Here is a 17,020-nt window from a genome sequence, read left to right as displayed (position 1 = left end):
GTGTGCAAAGAAAGTTTACCAGACTGATAGTGGGGCTGACATCCAGGGAGAGACTGGGTCAGTTAGGGATGTATTTACTGGCGTTTGGAAGAATGGGGTTGGGGGGGGGAATTTCCTAGAAACCTATAAAATTCTAAGAGGACTAGACAAGGTAAATGCAGAAAGGATATTCTCACTGACTGGGGAGTCCAGAACCAGAGGTCAGAGTCTAGTGATACAGGGTAGACCTTTTAGAATAGAGATGACCAGGAACTACTTCACCCGTAGAGTGATTAACCTGTGGTATTCTCTGCCACAGGAAATTGTGGAGGCCAAAACACTGAAGACTTTCAAGAAAGGTGGAGGCTAAATTCTCAGGACTACACAGTGAAAGGATATAAGGAGAAAACAGGAACAGTGTACTGAGTTGGAGGATGAGGTCTGATCGTATTGAATGGCAGAGCAGGCCTGAGGGGTCAAAAAGCCTACTCTTGTAATCTCTATTTCTGTGTCTTGAGTTCTCTGACCAAAGGTAGGATTGGCCCACAGCTCAACAGCCTCTATCAGGGGTAGAGCAAGGAGGCACATTCCAAATCCATCCCAGCTGGAATGTGGATTGAATCCCATGCAATTGGCAACAATGCAGTGCAAATTGACCATCCAGCCAACTGAGTCTAAGTTGTTGTCCAAGTTGGTGTGGCTCATACACTTTGGCATCTATGTTGTAGTCTGGAGTAATGGATAGTGAGAGGAGAGGCTCCAATTTCTTTACATCACATGGCTGCCAGGAATCTCTCTGCTGTTGCTGCTTAATACTGATGTATTAGAAGGAAATACAAGTTGATACACAAACCTTTGGGCAAAGTTATGAATGCACCTTCTTTAACTGACAATTAACTCCTGGAGAGCGATCTGAAACTGGAACTTCTGGCTCAGAGGAAGACTTACTTTGTCACCAGACCTCTGAGTTACTGCTGCTGTGCTGGACATCTTTATACCATTTGGTCTATCAAGCAGCCATCTAAACTTGCCTGATAGGAAGAATGGTATGAGTGATGATCAATTCTACCATTTAAATCATACGTTTCTGAACTGAGTGATTAACAGATTCCTGCTTTGCATCTTTTATTTTGCACCTCACAAATTTCAGCTATATCTATTGAGATGATTTCTGATTATCTATGATTGTGAAAAAGCTAGATTAATAAAAAAATTTTACAATTTGAAAATTTGTTTGTATGTTCATTGTCAATTGTAGAATGAAACCAGATTAATAACTCTTGACATTTTATCATTTTCAATAGGAAAGAAAATGCTCATATATTGTCAACAATTCAAGTGAAATGAATGTCAGAAAAAATAACACAGGACTTGGTACAGTAAAAGAACATGGTGTCTTATTCCAGTGCAGTCCTGAAAACTGGACTGATCAAAAGAAACCACCACCAGTCATGTCCTACTGGGTTGTTGGGTGAGTCAGCATCACCTTGATAAATAGCCATCCTATATGGAGTTCTAATTTCTTAGTTTGTTCTTTTTATAATCTAACTGTCATCTCTGAGATTTAGTTGTGACATTCAGAAGAACTAACTAAGTTCTTAAGGTTCCTGAGTATTGTTCCAAATATATCATTCAAAAACAGGCTTTTCATTCCAACTATCTGATTTGGCGTCTCTGGTCTTGCCTTATTCAGTCTGCCTCATCCCAGTCTTTCATCATAAATTAGGTTCTCCTTTCTTCCTTTTACCGATTTTAATTTTTGCGGTTTGAAAGCATCCGAACTAATTGGATCCATTGCTGTTAGTTATTTATTTATACAATTTGGATGAGAATTTAGGAGGTATAATAGTATATTCGCAGATGACCCTAAAATTGGTGGTGTAGTCAACAGTGATGAAGGCTATCTGAGTACAATGGAATCTTGATCAACTGGGCCATTGAGCCAAGGAATGTCAGAATGTCAAGGAATTCAGATAAATGGGGTGGGGCGGGGTTGCATTTTTGTGAGACAGACTAGGGCAGGACTTGCATAGTTAATAGTAGGACACTGGGGAGTGTTGTCGAACAGAAAGACCTAAGGGTTCAGGTACGTAGTTCCTTGAATGTGGTGTCACAAGTAGACAGGATGGTCAAGAGGACATTTAACAAGCTTCCCTTCATTGGCCAGTTTAATACAGGAGTTGGGACATCATATTCTGTCTGTACAAGACATTGGTAAGGCCACGTTTGGAGTATTGCATACAATTCTGGTCTTCCTGCTGTAGGAAGGACATTATTAAACTGAAGGGTGCAAGAAAGGATTTACAAGCTGTCACCAGCACTGGCAGGTTTGAGTTGTACGGAGAGGCTGGATTAGCTGGGACTTTTTCCACTGGGGCTTAGGAGGCTGAGGGGTGACCTTTATGGAGGTTTATAAAATCATCAGCAGCATAGATGAAGTGGAGGGCTGTTTGGATGACAGAGGGGGGAAAAGAGTGTTGTTTGAAAAACGCAGACATTCGGGGTGCTCCACTCCAACCCTCCCCGTACCATCCCCTGTGACAGTAAAAGATGCAACACCTAGCCGGATACCACCTTCCTCACCTCCATTCAAGGTCTTAAACAGCTCTTCCCAGTGAACAGAGCTTCACCTGTGTCTCCTGCAACATAGTCTATTGCATCCAGTGCTCCAGATCTGGTCTTCTGTACGTCGGTGAGACCAAACGTAGACTGGGTGACCGTTTCACTGAGCATCTCTGCCTAGCCTGTAATAGCCAACCTAACCTCCCAGTCACCGCCCATTTCATCTCCCCACCCCACTCCACTTCCAACATGTCCATCCTCAGCATTCTCCAGTCTTGTAGTGACTCCGGACGCAAATTTGAAGAGCAACATCTTGTCTTCCGCCTGGACACCCTACAGCCCGAAGGACACCATACGTGAGTTCTCCAATTTCAAATAACCTCGCGACCCATCTCCTGCCTTCCTTTCCAGCCCCATCTCCTCCCTTCCATTCTACCTTCTGACTCTCCCTCCCAGCCACTAACTGGACTCATCCCTCCAGTCGACCAACCAGGTCGTACTTACTACCAGTGTCCACCTAACACTACTATTCCACCTCCATCCCCACCCCCATTATCTGCAGCTCCTCCTACCCCCATATCCAGTCCTGATGAAGGGTAATACCTGAAATGTCGACTGCGTCTTTCCTCCAGATGTTGCCTGGCCTGCTGCATTCTTCCAGCCTTCTGTTTGTCGACCTTGGATTCCAGCATCAGCAGTTTTTTTTTGTCTCTAAGTTAGATTGTTAAGTTTATTGGGTCTGTTACACAATCTAGCTTGACCCCAGTTTGACCTTTGAAGGCAAATGAAATTCAATTTGGATAAGTGTGAGTTGAGTATGAGGTGGCTGTCAGCTACTCCTTTCCAAAAGAAGGTGTATCCCCTTTGCTTGTTCCTACAGCTGCCCATCACAGAAAAGTGGATCTCACTTAACATGGCGATGTCATTTGGAGTTGTGATCACTTCTGTGATATGTTTGCATTTCTTCTTTTCAGATAGTAATTCTTGAGATTATTGATGTTTTCTAACATTGCAAATTGCAAAAGTTAGAACTTATTTGACCAGAAAGATGGTAATCCTGTTAAGTTTCATTTGCCAAGGAAAAGAAAGTGGAGCAGAATATTTTTCAAGTATTTATTCTAGCTCCTTTCCACTTGGGGTTAGCAATCGGTAAGCTGATAAAGACTGCTCATTCACAGACACTGCTTTCTAAAGATGTCTCTATTCAAACATAGTTACTCTGTGATTTTCCTGCATTTATTACTGATGTACAGAATCTTAACTTGGGACTCTCAGGTATATAGTCCTGCCCCCTTTACCAATTCTCCATGGCTTAGGAAATTAGAGTAGTAACAAGCTGCACATGACTTGAGAAGTCTTGACGCACAATCATTGTTCATATGTTCTTGATGGGTTGGTGGCATTGGCTGTCAAGATAGACTACAATGAATGTCTCGCCGCTGCAGTGGTTTTCTGCCTTCACAGCTGATGAGACTCAGCCAAGGACAAGGCTGTGAGCCATGGAGTCCTGAGTCAGGATGCTACACACAGATGACAATGTTGATGGCTGTTGAATACAGTCAGTCCTACCCTGGACCAGATGAAAACAACATTTTTTTTAATTCATTGGTGGGATGTGGGTGTCACTGGCTAGGCCAAAATATATTGCCTATCCATAGTTGCCCTTGAGAACGTAGTGGTAATCTACAGTCTTGAACCACTCCATTCCATGTGCTGTAGGTAGTCCAGCAATGCCGTTACAGAAGGCATTCACATTTATTGCATTATCTCATAGTTACGTGTGTCAAACTTTATCTTTGACTTAATTACCCAGTCTTCTTGCCCTCTAAATTTATTTCATGATGTTCTACCCTAGTCCTCTGTGTTATCTGCACTCATCAGTTCTGCAAATTTTGATATTGTGAAATATGAACACAAGACCAAGTCATTAATGTAAAATTTAAGAATTACAGTTGTCGCAGCACCGACTCTTGTGGAATATCACTTTTTATCTCTCTCCAATCTAAACAACTACACTTTCCCTCTTACTTTGCTATCCTTTCAGCAGTTTCTCCCCTAACCACTGATGCCCTAAAGTTTTGTCGTGACCGTATTGTATGATACTTTAACAAAGGCCTTTTGGAGAATTTTCTCAGGTTTGACCTGTACCTGGAAAACAGTGGCTTGAGATTATCTGATGCAAGATCACAAGTATTTACAGCATGGAAAAAGACCCTTTGGCCCATTGTGTCCATGCCAGTCATCAAACATTTGTTCAGAGATAATGGGAACTGCAGATGCTGGAGACTCCGAGATAACAAAGTGTGGAGCTGGATGAACACAGCAGGCCAAGCAGCATCTTAGGAGCAGATAAGCCCGAAACGTCAGGTTTTTTACTCCTAAGGTGCTGCTTGTCCTGCTGTGTTCATCCAGCTCCACACTTTGTTATCAAACATTTGTTCTTATCCCAATCAACCTAAAATGTTATGACTGTTTTACTCTCCACAAATGTTGTCTGATCTAGGTCTTTCCAGTACTTGTTTGATTTTATTTTAGATTTTCAGCACCCATAGCATTTTGATTTTGTATTTGACTTCTTTTCCTCTTTGATAATATGCTTTCATTTGTCTCCCTTATTCTTGTAGTTTCTATTCACCTTTCCTCACTGAAAGAACAGTGTAAAAAATCTATTCCCAGCCTGCCTCCAATATCCGATATTAAGAATTGCACAAGTACAGTAATCAACCTATCCAGTGTTCATTATCTTCCAGTAGGGGACATCTGGCCTCTGCTCAGCACGCCCAGACAGCAACCAGTTTTTAACAGAATATGTTTGTTGATTTTGAACTGAATTTTAATTTTCTTGATTTTATTTCTGCTGCCAGCTTATTACAGTAATGTTTCGTGAGCGATTGAGAGGAATCCATGAAAATATTTCAGAGTAGGAAATAAACTCTTCATATGTCGATTCAGCTAACATATTCTGTCACATCCATTGTACCACATAGGCTCCAAATTCACTCCTAAATCTAATCCCAGATCTGTATAGAGTTAACTGGACAATGGCAGATTGTAAACTAACCAACCTGCAACATATTCGTCCTTTGGTTGTTGACCAACATTCTTGTGCTTGATTTCGATTTCCATTTCGCTGTATCTTTTTTGTTGAGGTAGGAATGTCAGTTAAGATTCATTATTTGAATTCAAGTCCTAAACAGGGAAGCGGTAGTCGCTCTGTGTCCTGCTGCCAGGCCTAGATGAGAACCAACAAAGATTAAAACTTTGTTTGCCTTATGTGTGTGCATGAGAGAGAGATAAATGAGTTATTGATCATGTGTGGCTATGTAATCTGCATAATATAGTCAGTTTTTTATGATAAAATATTACTGAATTCATCCAATTTTCTTGTGCTACAGTCCTAATGATCATAAGTTGCTGTTAAATTTCAAAATCATAAATCATGAATGATTTACTATTTATATTACTGTTTCCCCATTGTCAGGGTGAAACAAGATTAATTTGAAACGTTCCATCTCTGCATTAGTGAACTAGTTTTATCACTATGGATGTTTCAAACAGTGTGTCCAATATAAGAGTACGCTGTTGTCTATTTAAATGATATCTGTGTCATCTTGAATTTCCTTGCAATTTTTCATCTTGGTTTGCAAGCAAATAAAGAGGATACCAGTTTTTTGTTTGGAAAACATACCTTCAATGAGTGAAGATCTGTCGAACTGTATAAGTGTTAAAGTACAGGAATATAATTTTGACTTTTTACAAAATGTATTAAAATACTGAGCCACATATTTAGTAAAATGTTTTATTTTCATTTCATTGCAGAAGACTTTTATTAGAACCTCATCCTCAAGAGTTTTATGTGTGTTTCCACGATTCTGTGATGGAGATTGCTGTGGAGCTTGCTTTCAAACTGTCTTTTGGATTGATTACATAATGCAAATGATGGTCTACATGCAGTTTAGTTCATTGACACTTTCCAAAATGTACAGGAAAGTAGGCTTATGAAAATCACATGATCCATAAATTTTGTTAGTGAAACAAGTACTCTATATTTTTACAGTCTGAGATTGGTAACTGACTTGTCATCGCTCTGAATATAATTATAATCTAAGTGGAAGGATATAGATTTATAATGTGTTTTTTAAACTGGATTTTGATTGTTCTGACTGTATATGTATATGTGAAATTTGTTTTTGAACTTTTACTTGAAATGTGCCTTTGATAATTATTGCAAAAATTCTCTTCATGCAAAATAGTCTGTTATTTATAAATGACCAATTAAAATGTTAATTTTATTGACAATCATTGTAGGATTTTGTTCTGTATGAATGGCATTACAGATCACCCATGCTCCCAGAAATGAAACAATAAAACTCAGCAGTATCAGGGAAATGAAAGAAAGACACCAGTTTTACTTTTTTAATAAGGGCTTTGACAAAAGACTGGACAATGGACTATAGAGGGTGCATTACTTCACTGGAAAGTGATTTTAGTCTGGAGGATGTTACTTGAGGATTTGAGTAAAATAGCCTTACTGAATTCAGAGACAAGATCATAAAATAAAGACTTGGTACGATAATTGAAAAAAGGGGTTTTACAATTCTAAACTTAATTTTAATTTTTCTGAGATTGAATTTTACATACACAAGTCCTTTTAATTCTGACCTCTGTACATACAAATGAATGTTTTTCTCAAAAAAATGCATATATCCTTTCTGCAAATTCAACCCTTTTCCATTGCAGTAAATGTAACACATATCAAATACTTCTTTTATTCCTTGTTATTTGCAATTTGTTTCTATATTTACAGAAGCAATTGAAAATATTTCCTACTTAACTGTTCATGTACTTCAAAGTTGGATCACATCACTATATATGTTTATTTTCTTTAACTAATTGTACTTTTGTATTTATTTAAGTAAATGTCTCTTATTTTCCCCTATTTATTCATCAGATATCGGCATCACTGGCAAGGCCATAATTTATTACCCATTTCTAGTTTACTTTGAAATGTTGACAGTGTATGATAAGTTCCTATAATCTCTTTGGTGTAGGTGCTGTGTTACTGTTGTTAATAGAATTACAGGATTTTAATGCAATAATAATAAACTGTGAAATATTTCCTCGTCTGAATGAAAGTTTATCTTCAAAAAGAGCTTCTAAGTGATAGTGTTTGTTACCCTCATACCTAATGTAGTATAGGTCAGATATTTGGAAGATATTATTCAAGAAGTATTCACTGTTACTGTAGTGTGTCTTTGTAGGTAGTACATAATGCTGCATGAGATATTTGGTGGTGACAGGAGTAAACTTCTAAGGTGGTAGATGGGGTGCCAATCAAGCAGTTACTTTCTCATACATGGTAAATTTCTGAATGTTGTTCGAGCAGCATTCATCCAGGCACATGATTATTTCATCACTCTCATAGTGTGTGTTTGGTGGAGAGTTTAAGGAGTCAGAAGATTAGATATTCATCAAAGGAGCAGGTGGGGTGAAGATCCTCAGCCAGACAGTCAAAATCAGTAATACGATCAGGCAAAGGACCCTGTGGCATGCAGTTAGAGACAGATCAAGATTCAGTGGAGCTGATTGGAATAGGCTCTTGATGCACTACAGAGAAGGAATTAGCTGTTTGCTGAGTCTTGATAAGTGGTTAGAGTCTCTATTCTGAAATTTTAAATGTTATATTTTTAGTATACTGCACAAGTTGCTGATACGGTTGATAAAATATGCTAAAAGCAATATAAATAATTGAATTGAAATGTCTGAAGCTCCTGTACTTCATGCACTCTGCAGTGGATGGGGGGGTGTTGCACATTACCCGAATTCTTTGCACTCGGAGGCAGTCATACCACTTCAGAGAGGATCTTCTGATCTGTTTGGTAAGCAAAGATAGGATAGGATGATTATGAGTAAATCATTTAAGAGGAGCTAGAATGCCGGAAGTGTCAGCCTCTGCAGTTGTCAACTGCACTTGAGGTTCTTTCAGCTTGTTTTGGATATGAGTGGGGGCTGCAGAGTGTAAACTCACCATGATGCCATTTAAGGAAGCCATTTAAGCAGAGGGAGCAATAAGGAAACTACTTTTGGGGATATATAGAGAGTGATTCATATTGTTCTCTATAGAAAAGAGGAAGAGTTCAGGCGGCTGTTTGCAGGCCTAGTGCAAGATTTCACAACACATGCGCAGGGCTCAAAAGGATCTAGCAGTGGAAGGGGGAAGATTCAGAAGGTATCAGTAACCTGGAGAGAATTAGAAGAGGGATTCTGCATAGACAATATGAGGAGCTAGACATGATGTCAGAAAGCAGAATCACAAAAGTTAAAGTCTTTGGATTAGCATAGGATACATAAAGTTGGAGAAATTAAATACATGGCTCAAAGTGGGTTCCAGTGGTCGGAGACTGCACCAGTAGTGGGGAAAGGGGGGCAATACCATTAAGACAGTTTACACCTGAACTGCGCTGTGGCCACAATTCTTGCGATCTGCATAATTAGGGAAATACAGATCATTTTAAAATGAATGTGGTAGCAAGGGACCAAATGTACAAACATAATTGCCAATGTTACTATTTCCATCTCTTGCCTTGTCTCCACTGTTTAGTATGCCACACAAGTCACATATCAATGAGTAAAGACTAAGTAAGAGAGGAAAATAGTCATATGAGTAATCAGGATGAAATAATAGCAGGATAGGGCAGAGAGAGAAAAAAAACTTTGGGCTACATCAGCAACGAAGACTAGATGCCACAAAGACAAATGACAAAACTTTGCATCTGAATGCGTGTAACATTCATAACAGAGTAAATGAATTGATAGCACACATTGAAGTGAATAAATCCAGTTTGATAGCTATGATGGAGACATGGTTTCAGGATGACAGGGATCAGGTGCTGAATATTGAGGGGTATCAGACATTCAAGAAAATTAGGAGACCAATTTTGCTAGGAATACTTGATACTACATTCTGTCAAAGGCTGTTCACTAAACTCGTCTCTGGAATTTAGCTCTTGTGCCCATTGTTACAACTTAAGTTCTCCTAATTTTTTTTCCACTGCGTGGACCAATTGGCATGTACAAAGCTTCTGAAAACAAGAATGGTTTAAGAGGGAATATCAATAATAACTGGATGATGACTGGCAACTCATCTCCCCTCTATTCAATTTAAGTTGGCTTACAAAGATTCTTTTTAGCACAGTGCTATACCTTTCTCCAATTAAAATGTAGTTAACTAGTTCACTAGAAACAATAAGGAGCCAATTGAGGTTTCTTTGAATGAAAAAAGACAATTTTAATATCTGCTAACCATGAGAAAAATAATGATGACATGATGTGACATCAACATACCTGCACCCAAGTATAAAACTGAAAACATAGTGTCCAGTTCAAATAGAAGATGAAAGATATATACAGTTTAGCGTTCTTATGGCATAATGGTTTTAAACAAAAGCTATTTTTGTTTTAATTTATGTCTTTTATTCTAGGCCGCACTGAATATTACTTGGTACTTTGAGTTCTTGGTGTTCTGATGTTTATATTTATTTAGATCTGTCGCCGGGCACATTTCCTTCTGGAGAGGCTGATTGAGCACTCTTTCCTGCCAACTCCAGTCATAAAACTGTTTCCCTTTCTGTGCTTGAAATTAAAAGGAGGTCCCTGAAATTTGCATTCTGATGTCTAAGATTATTGTTTCCATGCTTGATAAATGTAGGTAATGTTTTTCATCTATAGTAAACAATATTATCATACACATGTAAATCAACATGGGAGGTGTAGGTCCCTTCAGCCCTGGCTATATGGCCTAATTTTGTTCATTCCATACAAAACAAAATTGCAGATGCTGGAATTCAAAACAGGAATTGCTGGAAAAACTCAGCAGGTCTGGCAGTATCTATTGAGAGAAAGCAGAGGTAACATTTCAGGTCCAATAACTTTTTCAGAACTCTCCATATATGCTGCCAGACCTGCTAAGTTTTTCCAGTGATTTTTCTGTTGGTCATTCCATGTTTGTTTCAAAATGTGTTGATATTATGGCGTTAAGAGGTGTATTTTGTCCTTTCTTTTATACAAAGCGGGGTTGAGACAGAGTTGACAAGCAATCTGCTTCAAGCCAATAAAGTAAATGACTTCTGAGGCCTTGGTTTTTTTTTAAAGTTGGAACAAAAGAAGCAGCCCGAAGGGTTAGCGCAGGCTCTTAGAATCAGGATTTTAGTTTTACCTTTCAGTAGCTGTTGGGGTTGTGAAAGCTGCTACATCTCTCTCTAAATTGCTACAGCTAAAAGCTTGGGTCTTGTTCCTGCTGCTAGAATTGCATGTAAGACAATCTATTTTATTGCCTCTGCCAAGGTTGTGCTTATGGGACATTATTATATTGGAACAGTTAATGAGTATTTTATAGACCTGCAGTTAAGCCAATTTGTTTCTTTTTATTTTGTCTGTATTTTACCTGTAAAGCTAAAGTGTGTTTTGCTTCAAGTCTAATAGTTTGACCAATCAAATTGCATCTAGAATGCAATGCCTAGTACTAACCTTTAAAATGAGAAAATGTTAAGGTCTAGGCTGTCCCCTTGACATGTTTTGAGGGAGTCTGGTCTAGCCCACAACAAAAGCTTGGCTGACCTGTGTGAATCATAGAATCCTTTCAGCCCATCCAATCCATATCAACCCTCCAAACAGCATTCCACCCAGACCTAGTCCCCTGCCCTATTCCTGTAACCCTGTATTTATCACAGCTAATGGACACTACGGGCAATTTAGCATAGCCAATCCACCTAACCTGAACATCTTTGGATTGTGAGAGGAAACTGAAGCCCTAGCGGAAACCAATGCAAACGTGGGGACAGCATGCAAACTCTGTACACAGTCATCTGAGGCTGGAATCAGACCCAGGTCCCTGGCACTGTGCCCCCCTGTGGATAGCTAATTGTTAAGGACAGTTTAGGTTAGTGCTTTTCTTCCTTTATCACTGTGTAGTTATAACTATAACTGGAAACTGAGAAAAACTCAATCTGGACATCATCACGCAGATATTGGTGTGACTTGATAGAACCTGTTTTGGTTAGAGAGAGGTGGTGGATAACTTTTCCCCACTTTACATCTTGGCTGACCACAACACGATAAATTTAGAGCAGTGTTTTAAACTTTTCAGTGTTGTGTTTTAGAGGACTTTTTGGTAAGTTGAAATCAAAAGAAAGACTAGAAGTTCATTTACAAAACACATGAACAATAAATACAACAAAACACCCACTCCATCAAATACTTACAAAGATATAAGTAAGAAAAAGATTAGTTCTAGAGACAAAACATACACTTAGGTTGCTAACGGAGTAACAAGAAACCAATCTGGTGTAATAAAGTGATTCTTTTAGATGGAAAGTATTGCAGGCCTGAAGGATTGTCTTGATATTTTTGCAATCAATATAAGTTTCTTGATCTTTTATACACAATTGCAGCAGAGCTTCTGTCAAGGCTGCAGGTGAAGACAAATAGCCACTGTTTTCACTGCCTGAGGCAACTGTCAGTTCAAGTCATTGTTGTTATATTCTTGTGGTTGGTTGGCTCGCCGAGCTGGTTCGTTGTTCCACAGACGTTTCATTACCCTGCTGAGTAGCATCATCAATGCAGCCTCCGATGAAGCGTCGTTGTGTTTTCCCACCTGTTACTTAAACTCTGGAGTTCGTTGAGCTGGATTACCTCACTTCTGGTTTTCCTTCACAGTGGAGTGTATATGAGGTCAAGCTCTATGTGTTTGTTGATGGCTTTCTTCGTGGAAAACCAGACTTCCAGGAATTCCCATGCTTGTCTCTGCTTTGCTTGTCCCAGTTGAATTGGTGGTTCTCCTTATCCATATGGATAGAGATGAGTGAGAATTGGTCATGTCTTTTTGTAGCCAGTTGATGTTTATGTACCCTTGTTAATTTCTCTTCCTGTTTGTCCGCTGTAGTGTTTGTCACAGTATCTGCGGGGTATCTTGTATATGACATTGGTCCTGTCCATAGTGGGTAGTGGGTCTTTGGTTCTGGTGAGTAGTTGTCGTAGGGTTGATGTGGGTTTATGTGCTGCTTTGATGCCCAGTCGATGTCGGAGTCTTGTGTTCAGTTCAGATGTGTTCACAATGTAACTTGGCGTGTTGAGTGTGTCAGGGTGTGTAGTATCTTCCTGGTGTCGTTTGTGTAATAGGCATCTTCTTATCCAACTTTCTGGGTATCCATTGTCTTTGAATACCTGGAAAAGCTACTCTTCTCATTGGCATAGCTCTGTGCTGCTGTAGTGTGTTGTTGCCTGTTTAAATAATGTTCTCACGCAACTTTGTTTGTGTGTGTTAGGTTGCTGTTGAAAATCAGTACTTGGTCAGTGTGTGTGGCTTTCCTGTGTACCTTTGTTAGGAATTCCCCATCTATCCTGCGCTTTAACATTATATTCTTAGAGAGTGATGATCTCGCTTTGCCGTTGATCCCTGCCTTGCTGAGTTGATTTATGGTTGAGTGATAAGATGTCAAATACTTCTCCTGTTTTAGTCATAACATTTCAACTTTTATGTGTCCTTGTCCAATTTTTACTCAATCCACATAGCTCACTGGAAGACAACATTTGATATTACTTCTTCATGGTGCCAGCAGGTCTAGTACAAATTTTTTTTCTTTTTTTTCCTTTATTCATTCTCAGGATGAGGGTGTTGCTGGCTGGGCAGCATTTATTGCCCATCCCTAATTGCCCAAAGGGCAGTTAAGCAGCCACATTGCTGTGTGTTTGGAGTCACATGTAGGCCAGAACCAAGTAAGGATGGCAGTTTCCCTCCCTCAAGGACACTTGTGAACCAGATGGGTTTTTCCAACAATTGACAATGGACTCACTGTCATCATTAAACTCTTTAATTCCAGATATTTATTGAATTCAAATTCCATCATCTACTGTGGCAGGATTCAAACCCAGGTACCCAGAACAATATCTGGCTCTCTGGATTACATTCCAGCAATAATACCACTAGGCCATCGCCTCCCCGTTTCCTTTCATTGAAAGAGGAGGCATAGTCAGTATGCACTTGGAACATCCCTATTTGTATTTTTAGGTAGCTTCCCAGATATTTTGTCTGTCTGTACAGAATAAAACATAGAACATAGAACTATATAGCAGAGGAACGGGCCTTTCAGCCCACAATGTTGTGCCACGCAAGACACCAAATTAAACGAATCCCTTCTAACTGCCCTTGGTCCTTTTTCCTCCATTCCTTGCATATTCAAGTACTTCTCTAAAAGCCCCTTAAATACCCCTATTATATCTGCCTCACCACCATCCCTGGCAGCACATTCCAGATTCTTAACACTCTTGTGTTTAAAGAAAAAACATGTTCTCCTCACTTTGTTGAACTTTCCCCCCTCACCTTAAATGCATGCCCCCTAGTTTTAAATGTTTCAACTCTGGGGGAAAAAAAGGATTCTGACTGACTGTCAACCCTATCTACACACCTCACAATTTTATATAGTTCTATCAAGTCTCCCTTCAGCTTCCACTACTCCAAAGAAAACAAATTTGAGTTTTGCTAGCCTCTCCTTATAGCTCATAAACTTTAATCCAGATAGTATCCTGATAAATCTCTTCTGTACCCTCTTCAAAGCCTCCACATCCTTCCTGTAATGTGGAACTTAGATTTGAATGCAGTACTCTAAGTGTGGCCTAACCAAAGTCTTATAAAGGTGCAATATGGCATCCTGACACTTGTACTCCATTCCCCGACCAACCAAGCCAAGCATATTGTATACTTTCTTTACCATCGTATCTACTTGTGTGGCCACTTTCACAGAGCTATGGACTTGAACCCCAAGATCCCTTTGTACATTAAATGCTGCTCAGGGTCTTGCCATTAACTGTCTACTTTTCCTTAACCTTTGATCTCCCAAAGTGCAGCAGCTCACACTTACCTGGAATAAACTCCATCTGCCATTTCTCCGCCCATATCTGCAACTGATCTATATCCCGCTGTATCCTTTGACAACCTTCTACATTAACCGCAACTCCACTGATCTTTGTAGCATCTGCATACTTACTAACCCACCGATCTACATTTTTATCCAAGTCATTTATGTACATCACAAACAGCAGAGGTCCCAATACGGATCACTGCAGAACACCACTAGTCACGGACTTCCAGCCTAAAAAACACCCTTCCACTACTACCCTTCTATGGGCAAGCCAATTCTGAATCCACACAGCCAAGTCACTGGAGATCCCATGCATCTTAATCTTCTGGATGAGCCTACCGTGAGGGACCTTGTCGAAAGACTTACTAAAATTCAGGTAGACAACATCCATTGCTCTACTATCACTGAATTTTTTGAGGAGGTGTCAAAGGTGATCAATCAAGTTAGTACAACCCAGCCAAACACAAGGCTATGCTGACTATCCCTAATTAAGCCATGCTTTTCCAAATGCACATAAATCCTATCCCTAAGAATTCGATCCAAGTTTCTCAACCACCAATATGAGACTCACCGGTCTATAGTTTCCTGATTATCCCTATTTCATTTCTTGAAGAGGAGATCAACGTAGCTACTCGCCAGTGCTCGAGGACCTCTGCAGAGGCAAGCAAGGATACAAAGATCTCGGTCGAGGCAATAGCAATCTCCTATCAGGCCTGTCAATAACTTGGAGTAGATACCATCAGGCCCTGAAGACTTATCTACCTAATTCTCTTCAACAGACCCAAAACCACTTCTTTCTTTCAAAAATAAACAAAACAGAAGCCATCAAAAAGCCATTTTCAGATAGTACAGTGTCCTTTAATCCATATTGTTTCCTTTAAAAAGAGTCCACTGCCCAATTATCTTTATAAGCTCAAAGTAAACATTACACAGTGTTAACGACACCTTCTGTTACTATAATAATTGACAGTAGACTGATAGCACAGTGATTGGTTGATTTGGATTTGACCTGCTTTTTGTGGTTGCAAAATTCTGCGCTGCCTTCTACACTACTGGTTTTAGGGCTACTTTAGAATAGCTCAGCTAGAGGTGCAGCTAGTTCTGAAAAACAGACCAATTGTGGATGTGAGTTTGTTCACTGAGCTGGAAGGTTAGTTTTGTACAGGGAGGTCTTGACCTGAAGGCCTCCGCTGCCTGGGATAGTCACGCCCTTCAGGCTCACGTCCTTCCTGATGAACACGGCGAAGGGCTCCACACAGCACATGAACAAGGCAGGAGAGAGTGGGCAGCCCTGCCTGACTCCAGATCTGACGGGAAAACTGTCCGATTCCCACCCGTTGATCAATACTGCGCTAACGATGTTAGTATAGAGCAGCCAGATCCAATTGCTGATGCCCTCTCCAACCCCAATTTGGAGAGGACGTCCCTCATGTAAGCATGAGAGACCCTGTCGAAGGCCTTCTCCTGGTCCAGGCTGACGAGGAAGGTGTCCACCCGCCTGACCTGTACATAGGTAATCGTATCCCAGATGAGCGTGAGGCTGTCAGCGATCTTCCTGCCCGGCACAGCACAGGTTTGGTCAGGGTGAATCACTGACTCCAGGACAGACCTGACCTGGTTGGCTATGACCTTGGCCAGGATTTTGTAGTCCATGTTCAATAGTGAAATGGGACGCCAATTCTTAATTTCTTCCCTCTCCCCCTTCCTCTTGTAAATGAGGGTGATGATGCCCTTCCTCATGGACTTGCACATTTCCCCTGCCCGAAGCGCACTATTGTATACCTCCAGCAGGTCCTGGCCGACCAGGTCCCACAGAGCGGAATACAGCTCGACCGGTAAGCCGTCGCTCCCGTGAGTCCTATTCCTCTCCAAGGACATGATGGCTCTGGTCAGCCCGTCCAGGGATATCGGCCGGTGAAGCCACTCCGTCGTGCCGTCGTCCAAGACCTCCGTGATAGACAACAGGAACGACTCGGAGGCCGTGCTGTCCGTGGGCTTCGTGTCGTACAGTCCGGCAAAGAGGGATCTGCTGATCCTCAAAATGTCGGGCCAAGACGACGTCACCGAGCTGTTGTCGTCCTTCAGCCGGCTAAGCACAGAGATCTCTTTGTGCACCTTCTGAAAGAAGAAACGCAAGCACATCTCGTCCCGCTCCACAGAGCAGACCCTGGACCGGAAGATTATCCTGGAGGCCTCCACGGCGAAGAGCGAGGCTTGCTGGCCCCTCACCTCGCGGAGGTCCTCGGTGACATCAACCCCCCATCAACTGCAGAAGGAGCAGGTTCTGCACCCTTTTCTGGAGTCACGACAGCTTTCCCCGCCTCTCGCTCACCTTCCGAACACCCTTGAGGACAAAGAACCTCTTGATGTTCTCCTTCACCATCTCCCACCAGTCGCCTGGAGACTCAAAGAGGGGTTTCACGGTTCTCCAACCGGCGTACTCCCTCTTAGGCTCCTCGACGTTCTCTGGGGTCAACAGATTCGTGTTGAGCTTCCACGTCCCCTTGCCGGCCAGCTGGTCATCCTGTAAGTGACAGTCGGCCAGCAGGAGTCAGTGGTCAGAG

General features: G+C 41.0%; 1 protein-coding gene across 2 annotated transcripts in view; it reads left to right on the top strand.

The window, feature by feature from the left end:
* The window catches only part of intu (inturned planar cell polarity protein), a 139,877-nt gene extending 132,256 nt beyond the window's left edge, over positions 1–7,621 (top strand). For both annotated transcript variants that reach the window (XM_048536378.1, XM_048536370.1), the window contains 2 exons: positions 1,284–1,450; positions 6,361–7,621. In XM_048536378.1, coding sequence (XP_048392335.1) covers positions 1,284–1,450; positions 6,361–6,472 — 279 coding nt within the window. In that variant the 3' untranslated portion in view covers positions 6,473–7,621. The remainder of the gene's footprint in view (positions 1–1,283; positions 1,451–6,360) is intronic.
* The last annotated feature ends 9,399 nt before the right edge of the window (positions 7,622–17,020 follow it).

The sequence above is a fragment of the Stegostoma tigrinum genome, chromosome 1 (assembly GCF_030684315.1).
Source record: "Stegostoma tigrinum isolate sSteTig4 chromosome 1, sSteTig4.hap1, whole genome shotgun sequence".
Lineage (NCBI taxonomy): Eukaryota > Metazoa > Chordata > Chondrichthyes > Orectolobiformes > Stegostomatidae > Stegostoma > Stegostoma tigrinum.
This window is presented reverse-complemented; position numbering and strand designations above follow the sequence as displayed.